A 13,097-nucleotide genomic window follows, 5' to 3' on the forward strand; every position below is an offset into this window, starting at 1 on the left:
CATTGTAAAGCAGTTCATGTACAAATCAAATATTTTTCTACAGTCTTGCCAAAAAAACACACGTGTGACTTTCTTAGTATACTATAGGATTGATTCTAACGTGTTAAACTATGCTCTCTATAATGCACTCTTTCAGCACACACTTGTTTCATCATCACTGCTGCAGACAAGAATAAATCCATGAACCTTTCCATACTTGGCCAACAGAGGGCTCTGTTTAGAAACATCAGGCACTCCTTTTCCCACACCAAAGTAAGCTGTTGTACGACATCACAGACACCGTGATGACAAGCATCGTCAGGTGTATGTACATGTTATGTACTCTTTCATTGATTCACTGTTGCCACAATCTTTGTCATAACCCCTGTGTTCAACATCAACATGGAATACTCATTCACATTAAAACAACATGGGATCAGACTAAGTAGTTTTGCTTTTTAAAGTGCAAGACTATGAAGAACTAGCCATACATGTACTTTATATTTGTTTATCTCACTTCATTAACTTTATTACATTCATTGGATTGTTGCATTCAGTATTGGGATATAGGATATAGGCTATTAATTTCTTCATATAATCAGAAATTCTATGTCGATTTCTACTGTCATGCACATAGTTTGAACGTACTTTTTTGTATATTGAACAAGTGTTTCAGACACATCCAAACAGCATTCATACAACGATTCTACCATCTTGCTTTTGGCCCAATCAAATCAATGTACCCAAGATGATGTACGAATTATTCTAGTTTCTTTTTACAATTGTAAAACAGTTGGTTTCGTTCAGCTGCATACAGGGAACCTAGTACAAACTGCAATAGAATAGTATAAATGCAAAGTTATTCTATGCTTGTCCAACCAGCTTGAAGCCAGTTGTATCTTGATCCTCAGAGGGCTTTGTGAAGTTCTTTTGACAACGGTAGTTCCACTGAATCTTCTGGATTTCATCCAAATCTCTGGAGTGTTTTCTCTACACACAACACCGGAAATCATACTTCATTCACATTATAATCATTGGATTGATCAAGTTTGTTATCATGATCTCCTTTTAGAAACCTACATTCATGACGTGCATGCTACAATCTCACGAATAGGACATTTTGAATCAAAAAGTGTGCTTCTCATAATTATGACAGCAGCAGACGCTTTACAATGTATGGCAAGTCATGACTACATGAACATCAAAACCATCTACGTATGTGGATATCAGATCGCATTCATGATTTATGTTTTAAAGAGGGTCAGCGTTGCATTTCCATGCCATAAATAATTCATCTTAAAAAACCAAGAGAATAAATCTTAAAATACATCTTAGTATTTATTAGTGTCTCCAAGACCTTTCCCTTCCCCAAAAAGTGAGGGGGAAGACAATAAACAAGAACGGAACAATCACTCAATGTTCTGCCTGCTGCTCCAAGTTAATACTGGGATTATTTTAAGTAAAAGTGAACAATCTTTGCTAAAATAAAATAATATAATGCCAAATTGTCCCAATAGGAAACATTTGTTATGTAATTTTTTTTATTTTATCCTCTGAACCAAGTGTCCATAAGACCAAGATGTGTTTTTTTGGTAATAATTGGTATCCAATGTCCACCGAGATGATATTGTCAGATTGTTTTTCTTGTGGCAAATTGTGAAAAATATCAGTTGGGTTGTTTTGCGACTGGGGCTGTCCGACAGAAATGCTTCAAGCATTAACAATAAAGAGATGAATAGACGAGCTGATATTAATGCATGGGTGCCAATTGCATTCTGACATCTCAAGTATGGCGTGTTGTGTCAAATCAAATGTTGATCATCAAAATACAGTCAAAGCCTTTTTTGAAATTTCATTTTGATGACAGCTGATATTTGACAAGTCACCCCCAAAAATTTGGAATTGTTTGAAGATGGTAAATTATGTTTCCTTAAATCCTAAATCCAAAGCTTTACATGAAACTGGGCCATGTATTTCTATGTTTATTGAACTCTCAAAAATGGGGTTTAAACAATTTATGGAGGGTGAGCGAAGACAATTTGACTAGAGCAGATTGAATCTGCAACCTCCTGTTTTAAATCATTTTGATTAATTGTTAGTATTTATACATTCACAAATATTCCTTCATATTTGCAATTATAATGATTATTATTTATAATCATGAATCAGTAAATCTGAGCAGTGCATAATTACTCATTTCTTATTGTGACTCAAATGATTTTACTTACATGTACATACCTCTAAACAATAATAGAATTAGAGCTCAGGCAAGGGAATTAAGACTGTACCAACATCTGATTAAATCCATAGGAAATCATATTAAAGACTGTGCTGCTGTTTGCTGCTGCTAGTTGCTGCACCGGTAACATCACTCAATCGAGTTAGTGCTCTGTGTTTTAAGCTATGGGGATCGATATTGTTGTAATATTGTACTGTAATGTACTAGAGATTGTTATTAAGAAAGATGTCAATCCAGCTCACTCAAGCATCTCTAGAAGATAACCAAATCTAGCTGCTTTTGTGCTTACCCAATTTCAGAGAACTGTGATGGGCACAATTTGTGGATAACATGTCCATGATTACGGTCGTTGATTAGATATTTGATGTATTCTAAGAATTACCTACATTTGTAAACTGCAGGGGAACACAATGTACATTTTTTTAATCTCTTACCTCAGCCGGCAACACTGTTGACTGCGAGACGTAGCTTTGTATGTTTTCTCTTACTTGTGGTACACTGGAGCCGACTACGGGAACCAGCCGTGGGGCACCATCTAAAGCTGTGGAATCCTCGTCGGGATAGTGATATTGCTAAAGAAAGAAACAAACAAAATGGAAAACTAATTTATTTACTTGTTTGAAAAGATCATTCAACACTTTCAGGTCTTTCCAAAAGGGTGAAGGAAGTTCCTGTCAAATTGGCAGAGTCTCAACTTTGACTGTAACTACTTGTAATTTGTTCATTATCCTTGCATTGTTTAAGTATTAAAAAATGCTTGGAGAATAGTGTTGAATCAACCAATGATTAATGAGTGTGTACAACCAGAGTTCAAAGTGTGAACCAGATCTTTGTAACCCCTTCAGCTGAAGTTTAGTGATCACCTCAACATTACTAAGCAACATCATCAGATCATCCCACTCCACGGCATCCCATTCCACAGCCATCTTAGATCTTAGTCTTTATCAGTTCACTTGATGTGTCTTAGTTAATTGCATTAATGAACCTCTATGTCGTTTGAGATAAACAGAGTAGGTTCAAATCTATACAGAGTTGGCTATATCGCATCTACTACCAGTAATGCCCAGAAGCAACTGGTGCCCACTCTTACATTGGTAACCTCAAAGTAACTACAACCAAAATGTCTATTTCACAAAGTCCTTGGCAACCTAAACTGAAATGAAATTATGGTTAAACAGGACAGTCATCTCCACCTTGAGTATGTGTGAGTTTAGTGAAGGTTAGTCTACACAACAGAGTTGATATATTTCATTTTAAAAGCATGCCAGCACCTTATCCTGTATCATTTACTATGCATTTCATAGTCAGCTTTGAGGTTTTAATCTCCCAGTGATGGATAATAAAGTTTTATCTTTCTATATAATCTATCTAGTCTTCTTTTGTGGTGTTACAGCACTTTTATGGATTTTATATTTTGCTTTGTATATTTCCTCTTGAATAAGAAATTTCAGGAGCTTTTACTACTAAAATATTGATTCGAGTAAAAGTACAAATTTTTATCTGATTCTTATTTCTTTGCTTTGTATTTCTTCATTATAAAACTGTGACTGTGTTGACAAAACATTGACATAAATTGGTACAAACACCAATAACCAAAGATCTACGATTCCATTAAAGCATCTAAACCTACTTATACAAGCAATGTACATTGTACAGAAAAATCTGGAAAACCCATTTATTTTTAAATTGTCAATTTTTGGTCAATCTATCTGAGCAAGGCCATATTGACATCAACCAAAATGAGCAAGAGAAAAAGCCACTAAAAGCAGTGCAATCAGTTGCCTCAGGCTACCAGGGAAAGGGAATAAGTTATCCCCACTAAAACATGTGCATCTGTCAACTCAGTCCTCTGGGTTTTTGAGACAAAATGTCAAATACTCTGCTTCTTCATAGTGAGCGTTGTTCATCATTACATTATCAACGATTGTTTGAAGCAACCCACAAAGTCAGTACCACTACTTGCCCCCTCACCGTGCAACTGTGCACATGGCTGGATTGAAGTATGACACATCTGGATCCATATAATATTGATGTTGCAATATGATGCTTGAATACTCTCATCATAATAGTGTAGGGTTTTAGCTCATTCACAAAACGTTAATGATATTCAAAGATCCCACATCATGAAAACTGCACATCACAAGGTTTCTAGTAAACTAACATGTTGGTCATTAAAATGAAACTAAGAGGGAGTGCACAATCCCTTTAAGTTGTCTTAATTACTGTTGATGCATAACCTCATTCTTATTGATCACAATCCAACATGCAGCGCAGTCTTATCCTTGAAAATAATCACTCCAAATATTGATTCTTACATGTTATCTATGAGGTACAAGCTTGCTAATGCAAGCTGGCTAATGCATGCTGTATATATTACATCTACAAACACCATACTCTGACCATACACCTGTACACTAGGCTTGTAAAGTAACAAAAGACAAAAATGCATGAATGGGGAAATAACTCATATGAAGTTCAGATAACTAGGTATTTCAAACAAACATGAAAATCTTGTGATCTTAAGTTTCTTTTTTGCATCAAAGTTGGAACATCAGAATCGCAGATACAAGACTTAACAAATCGTTAAAATTAAATATCAACTAGACATGATTGCATTTGTGCACAAATGCAGAGCTGTTTTGTTAATAACATTTTCAAATTTCTCAACTGCATTTGAAACTCTCTTGTCATCAAAGCAGTAATGACCAATCCAGCCTATTTAACAAATAATTTGGATTATACCATGTTCAGATAGCAATTTATGACTTAAAGGTTCAAAAAAGAAAAAAAATCATAACAAATCATGTGATGGCGTCATCATGATGTCATACGTCATTTCAAAATTCATGAGAACTTGCCAATATCTAACAATCTACAAAGTTTCAACATAAACGCGTCATTTTTCAAGACTTATACGACTTCAAAAAGTGCACCCTTTCTCTACACGTTAGTTTATCTGTATGTTTTTCACTTTTATTGTTCTTAAAATTTATTTCCTGATTAAGTCTTATCAGAAAACCCATAGATATTTATTATTAATCAATAGGATGTATCACCAAGTCATTTATGTTAACGTCCATAGCACACTTCACCTTTTTCGTCTGCACACTGTTGAATTTTTTAACATAACAAAAGTGCATCATTCAAATATCTGGTTTCCATGGCAACAGTCCAGTTCTTCAGGCCCCCCGAGTAGTTCCATGCCTTTGCATAGGACAACAACATGTCTTAATAGCCCCTTATGCTGTTCATGCTCCCGATGTATCCTAACATACTATCACTGCAACATTCTGGAGTATACAGAAGGCTGGATTTTTTACAAGAGACCATTTTCAGACTTCATATTCTCACAATCTCAGACAGTCCTAGAAGTACATATTGAAGTTTCCATTGTGTATGAACCATATAAACATACATTTGGGATTCATAGCTTACCACACATTTCTTTTTGGTTTGAGCATGCGAGGTATTTTATCTAGACAGAGCTTTAAATAATTACATGCATATTTCATTTCCAATAGATAAGGCAAATGTTCTAACATTTAGAGGGAGAAAGAAATCAATCTTCAGTCAACATCATGGAGTACTTATTTGTGAACATGAATAAATCACAAAATATAACTGGACTTACAAAACAGCCATCTTGAATTTGTTTTAATCTGTGCAAATTTCATGTCGGCCAAATTGAAGGATTGACATTTAAATAAAAACCTAGATCTTTCTGACTAATGTGCATCATAACTAAAAACCCATTTTGTTGAGGAGGGTCCTCTGATATATTATGGTTACATAATGAAGAATCGATGTTCTTGTACAACAACGCCTTTTGACAAAATTTGAAAACTGTCAGATATTTGCAGACCATGAAGAGTAGATTAAACTGAATAAATTCATAGTTAATTCAAAACATGAAAAATTGTTTAACTGAAATTACCAGAGGTTTCTTCTTGCAGCCAAACAGTCCCACAACGCATTCACATGGAAACCACGCACTTGATGATGGATCCGGCACTGGGCTGTGAATCTCATGGCGCCCTCTATGGTTCCCATCATACGCACTCCACATTGCGAATTTTTACTGTGATTATTCTTCAGGAGTACTGTCTAGTTTTAATTTCTCTTCACACAGACAGTCTTACAACTCATGCACAAACTTAGATGATACAGCCTCCATGTAATTTAACTCAGCATGGGTTCCTGCCCAATGCCAAATGCAGATATTATCCTGCAGCTATGTATTCTGTAGACCGTATACAGCCCTGATAAACAAAGACACAGCAGTCGCTGAATTGAATCAAACGGTTGGCCTCCAGTAATGCTGTACCTCAGATAAAAGGCATGCAAGGCTAGAACCTGTTGTAGTGTACACAAGGTTGGCTCGGGGTTGAAGATTGTCCCTTCATGTACACATATATGAAGATGAAATCACACTACTTACAACCAATTCCAATATCCATTACTTCCTTACAGTTGGCAACCAGTTTATAACTGGTACTCAGCAGACTTCAAGTTGTAATGCTCTAATTCAAAACTTTTACTGATGACAAAATCTTATCTCCCCATTTGAAAAAAAATCCTCTGTGTACAACTTGACGATTGTCTCCAGAACAAACAAATGATTATAAGAAATCATAGTCAGTTGAAAAGTTAAAAGTTCAGTCCTTCGATCATTATTCACATAGATCCAAGTATTCTACAGCATAAATAATTGATGCAACAGTTGGGTAGATCGAATCCTAAATCAGAGAAATGGGGCCAACTTTCAATTCTCCATACAGGTCAATGAACTAATGACCCAATCCACATCAACTCCAAGATGTTATGCTGATGTCCACGTGGATACAGACTGTGTGGATTCAGGTAAAATTCAAATTTCGTTATGAAATCCACTTATCATTTATTTCAGTTGTAATTCAAAGTCATCCCCTTATTGAGTATTCAATAAAGGTTAAATTTCTGCTGGTGGTGAAATCTCCAACTAAATGGAAAAATAATCTGTTCCTTCAGAGAATCCAAGGTAACTAATATAAATTAAATTAAAAGATCTGTGTAGAATGGCACTTTGTAGGTTGAATATTCCACTAGAATATAACAAGTGTTGAGGGTTTCCATCGATACTAAATCACTAGCTGACGCTTTCATGTCCATTGTTGAATCCTTCAGTAGCTGTTGAGTGTTGTATACTGCCGTCTCATTTCAAGCTAATCTGTTAACTGAGAATTCCTGTATAATGACAACAGCTGATGGGATCCCAATCCACTATGGAGGTTTACGTCGTGAATGGAAGCAAAGATGAGCAACGGAGGTTGGAGAGGAGTAAGCTACGAATACATGTGTGATGACTCAGAGAGAGAGAGAGAGACGAGGCAACCGCAGCCTTCAGTAAATGTAGAGAAGACCAGAGATTCTTAAAGGTGACATCACTCATGCAGCAGTTACCGTGGTGATGGGATGACTTACCCTACAAATAATGGCACCAAAGTGGCATTACTCCACAACTGATTGAGTGTTCCACTCAAGCCTTTTTTGTTTTAAACGCTGAGCCAGATGACACCTGCATGTTAAAGATACTGTCATTCACGCATCACTTATCATGTGCAAACGTTGCTTCAATGATAATGAGACTCTAGAGTAAGAATGAAGAAAACAACCCATGTCTAAGACTCTAAGAGTCCTCTCTTAGATGATACAGCCATAGAAGAAGAAAAGCCTAAGGTGTTTAACCAGATGCCATGGATGCAGGAGAAGCAATACACTGATGAGAGCTGGAGATAATTGGCAGATGGCTAGGCCGACAGGTTGATTAATAAACCGTCTACGGACAAACGCTTGCCTTTAAGTGACGATCCACTGCTTCAGTGTTTCTACTCTTGACACAATGCCTGATTATTAAAACGGCGTGCCGTCCACACTAAGTTCATAATGCACGTTGTCCATGAGTCACTCTTATTCACTTCTAGTAGAATTCTAGGTGTTTCATCCAAACCAGCTTTGTAGCCCACAAATGATGAATTACGAATGGACAGGTACAAGAGCAAGGGTTAGAATGAGGGGGTTCAAGAAAAAAAAAAAAAAAAAAAATGTGGATGAATGACCAAGGAAAGGTCAAGCCTGTCTAGCACCACTAGTAAGATATCTTAATATTAAAATTACTGATGAACAATGACAGCCTAGTCACAAATACAGTACATCTATAAATCTCACACACTACTAAGGATAACCCTAGCATCATATTGGAGCAGTTACAGCTGGTGAACTCAGACGTAAAAAAAACTGGCCAAAGAGAGGAGGGTTTTAGAATGGCTCTAGGTCTCTCTAGGCACTCCCCATGAGTGTTCTCTACTCGTTGGTGCTCACTCTGCCCAATGGCATCATAGCACTCCTTTGTGGACTCTCCACGTTTTCTAATAGAATGTCAGATGGTTGCATCATGAATTTAATCAGCTTTCTGGAACTTCAAGTGGGAATATTTATGACATCTGTCGACTAAAAGAGACAAGAAATGTATGTGTAACAACTTTAAAGGGATTGTCTATTGAAGTTGAGTTTGGGAGGAAACTACATGTATACTATAGTTAATCCATAATAAAAGTTAACCCTTAAACTTAAACTATCACAATCTTCATCAAGAGACAGTCTCAAGAGATCCAACCAACATTTCTGTCTGACACACAAACCCACTTTAAGTGCCCTACAAGGTAGATGTTTTTGTCAGAAAATGTTTCTTCTAATTAAATTGTTATTTTCAAATTGCAGGTGTATTGATCTACAGTGATGTTAGAAGGTGTTCATTCAGTCAACTAAATGATAAGGTTGTTTCCCTGAATTCTTTCATAAGTATGAAATAAGAAAGTTTACCAATTCCATTCTGTCACTTATAAACTGTTATTGTTGAACATTTTCTTTATATAGATCCTTATGTCTTCTCTCCCCCTTAGGTTGCAAAATGCCATAATTTACATTTAAAAGAGGCTATTATTTTTACAAGAGCGCAGAACAATTGATTGCGTGGGTTTAGACTCATCGGTTGGTTTACAGCACGATCAATATAGGGACCTTGGCTATATAGCAGGATACCGGGAGCCCTGGGCATAAGGAATGCTACATTTGCCTCTCACCTAGTGACAAGATTAAATAAACCGTACATAACTATTGTGATATTTCCAGAGACAGTTTATAATCAAAGTTCAAGAAGAGAATCTGTTTACATATTTCAAGTATAGTATCAACAGTACGCCATAAACACAGCATTGTTGAATATAATGTGCCATGTGCAATATCTACACTCAACATGAAATTACTGCTAAGTGCATGTCAGGGCTACCCTAAATATTCAAAGCTTGTTGCTGTTTGTGAGGGGTTTGCAGTGCAGTAAGTGTGGGTAATCAGTTTCATGTAGTTACTTGCACCATTGCATCACCTTCTTATTTCTCTCTCAAGATTCAACTTTCTGTGAATCTCGGCTCACTAAGCAAAGCTGCACGACAAGTTCAATGAAGTACATGTAGATTGCAACCTCCATCAACAAGGAAGCTGCACCCACACTCCCTAAAAGTGCAATAAATGTTTGTGCTCCAATAATTACACATACACCTCCATCAAGCCACACTCTGTGTACTTCACACAGCTTGTGTTTTCTCTTACGATGTGTTCTATATTCAAAGTGTCAAAGTCCAGACATTTATCACACTCCTTTGCAATGACAACCAGGTCCCCCGCTAAATGCCAACATTATAATCTTACTTGGCTTTGATAGTTCTAGATCAAGATTTATGTCGTCAATGTTAATTATTTGAACTTATCACAGTGGGTGCACCGCTGACTTGTATAGGCACGCACACAATAAAGTGAGTGGGCGGCAACAAACTAATTGAAAATGTCTTATATCTTTATTGACAGTACACTATTTTGACCCTGTATTTGAAGAGTCAATAAAGTTGTTTTCCACCTCAACCCCCCCCCCCCTACGTCTAGACTACAAGACTTGTTACTTTGCATACAAATTAAGAAATGATTGGGTCATTAAGTCTGGCTTTTAGAACTACAGGCAGGTCTTAAACTCTGACTGTCACTTGACAATAATAGCAATGTACACATGTGTTCAACGCATAGACTAGACCACCTTCATTATGATGAGGCACCAGACTATTGATCATTCCAGCTCGGTTTAGTGTACATGAATTTGAATGCAAAATGATTCTTTTAGCTGCACTTAAATACATGCAAGTTGATTTGTTAATACCTAGCCTCTGCATGGACCAACATGAACAGTTTGTTAATGTATGCATAATGTACTTGTACTCAGTAGGGTGTGGATATCCCATTTCATCATCAAGTACATGATGGTCATAAGAGAACATAAGGTACATGACTTAGCACACTGTGTGATTACTGGGGCATGGATAACATCAAATTATCATCAAGCAGAACGTTAATGAAGCTTACATAATACGTTCAGTAATACTGCTCATGAATTTTGGGTTTTGAAAACCAAATGACAAAAAATATATATATTTTTTTCCTTGGTAAAGACAACAATCAAGATTCGTACATTATCTTGCTTATTAGGCAAAAACAAACTTTAAAATCAGTCCAAATTGAAGAAGCAAGCAACATTTATCCAGTGGATCAACTGCACAAAGCACCATAGGCTGGTGCACTTTGGCTGTGCATAATGTAACAATGATTGAACACAGTAATGAAATAATACATGATGTGCAAAGATGTAGGAGTAACTAGATTACTCATGCATCAAGTCACTGATTGGATTAAATTGTTAAACTATAACCTCAGGACATCAGGTATATTAAGGCTATTATGGTTTCTCAACAACATATTTGCTCCAAAATACCTGGAATTTCAGCTTTGTACATGGGAATCATCCTACATACTATTAAAACCAGGATCCAAGATAATAATTAGTAGCCAATACCAAGATGTGCAAGGACCAGAATGGCTGGGATGGCTGGGAAGTAAACTCATTCTCTTCCACACCTCATGGGTTATTATTTCACAACAGGACATTCATAAATGACACTTTTTCACATCCTTGTAGTCTCAGCAATAAGGAGTGAGAACAAATAAATTGTCTAGTTCCCTGAAGGTTGCATCAATTATTACATCTGATTTTCATTACACAACAAGGGTCCAGACTCTTCATGTCCAAGTTCATTTTGGTTGTATCTTGAATATAAACAAGATGGCGGAACAGCAAATGGGAGCAGTATGGCTTTTTGTTGAGCGTGTTGCAACCTCACACACACAGTACTAGTCACGTCCTAGTCATGCCACTGTAAATTACAGAGTCAATTACTCGTTTCCAAAACCATCTTATGAAAGAGATTGGGGAATACCTGATGAGAATTGTGGCTGCTGGATTATTCTCATTGTTAACTACTATGGTATGCCCAAAACATGTTCCTAAATAAAGGTTGATGTCTTCTCAACAAAATTGATTTAAAAACTAAATTAAATTCTAAATACTGTCTACGTTAATCATCTTGCACTTTGAATGAATATATTTCTGGTTTGTTTTCAGCTTTCTGTTGGCTATATTCTTAAGAAGACACAATGTCACTTGAATTCTTGTGACTTCAATATGCAAACACTGTTTAAGCATTGTACATTTAGTGCTATATGTTCAAGAGTAAGAACCACAGCATATAGACCTTTTTCGCATGTGTCCAGTCCAACCATATGACTGGACTGAGTCATAAATGATGAGCAATCCATACCATTCCATTTGACAGCAAATATCTCTGTCATTTATCCAATGATTTTCTCATCTACTCTAAAAATAGACTTTGCATTCTTGCAGGCTCATGGGAATGACCTCTAAATTGAATACCATTGGTTCTTTAACGAAATTACTCCCTATAAATGATTCCACTATTTTGTCAAGTTTACTGTGTGTGCAATAATAATCCATGTACAGCAATTCATATCAAAAAGGAACCCTGAGACCTTTTCACCCAGTCTCAATCTGACTATACTTCAGGGGTCATCTAAGGATGTATTTTGTAGTTTTCTTGCACTATATTTATCGATAAGAAATACACAGTTATATTAGGACATTTGATGCATCATTTCATTTGCACATGAAGCACAAAACATCAACAAATTTATCTCAAGTAAACCAAATGATGTGACCATGTGCTCAACATATTTGCGGCTTCCTACAAAAATAATTAATAAAAAAACTCTTAAAGCAAAAGGAATTCAAGCCTAGCTATAGATGTCTTCAAAAGCCCCACGGTTCCCCATGTGACATTTCATTGCAATGCAAACAAAAACCCAAATGCTAACTGTGTGTACTTAGATGTCGCCGACGAGTGTTTCTATTGGCACAATATGAATAATTGAATCTGTAGAATTCCCTTGTGTGTTAAGGAGAATTCTTGAAGAGGGTGATGATAAGATATGACTGTGCGGTTTACTGGAAAATGCAAATAAGTCTGAAAGGTGGTGAGTCAAGATGGAAGCATCTGTGAATGTGGCCTATATTTCTACCTCCATGGTATAACCATAGAGCAAGCAAGGACTGTAACCAAAGAGCAATGACTGTATTAACTTATAGCTATAGTTCACAGTCTACATTTACAATATTGACAACACAAGAGGGCACTACATTGTTTTGAAATTAGCTCATCAAAGAAAATGATTACAGAATTGTTTGCATAATGGCAAAAGGGATGTGGTTTATACAGTGTATATGATGATATGTTTTAGTCCTCTGATCTCATTTCATTTATGTAGTTTGTTTTGTGCTGCAATTCTTAAGACCTTCACTGTCAGGACAATATAGTAATTAAACAAATTATAATCAAGTTAAAACACTTTCCACTGTTCTTTTCAATAACTGTAGATTTCAGAGGTAATT

The 13,097-nt window shown here is 36.2% G+C and overlaps 1 protein-coding gene across 8 annotated transcripts in view; it reads right to left on the reverse strand.

The window, feature by feature from the left end:
* LOC117298381 (disks large homolog 2-like) overlaps nt 1-13,097 on the reverse strand; it is an 88,691-nt gene that overhangs the window by 34,988 nt on the left and 40,606 nt on the right. For 7 of the 8 annotated variants that reach the window (XM_033781613.1, XM_033781614.1, XM_033781617.1 and 4 more), the window contains one exon: nt 2,653-2,790. In XM_033781613.1, the coding sequence (XP_033637504.1) occupies nt 2,653-2,790 (138 nt within the window). Of the gene's footprint in view, nt 1-2,652; nt 2,791-6,152; nt 7,565-13,097 lie in introns of those variants that run through there. The other variant, XM_033781616.1, reaches the window with a different exon arrangement.

The sequence above is a fragment of the Asterias rubens genome, chromosome 13 (assembly GCF_902459465.1).
Source record: "Asterias rubens chromosome 13, eAstRub1.3, whole genome shotgun sequence".
Classification (NCBI taxonomy): domain Eukaryota; kingdom Metazoa; phylum Echinodermata; class Asteroidea; order Forcipulatida; family Asteriidae; genus Asterias; species Asterias rubens.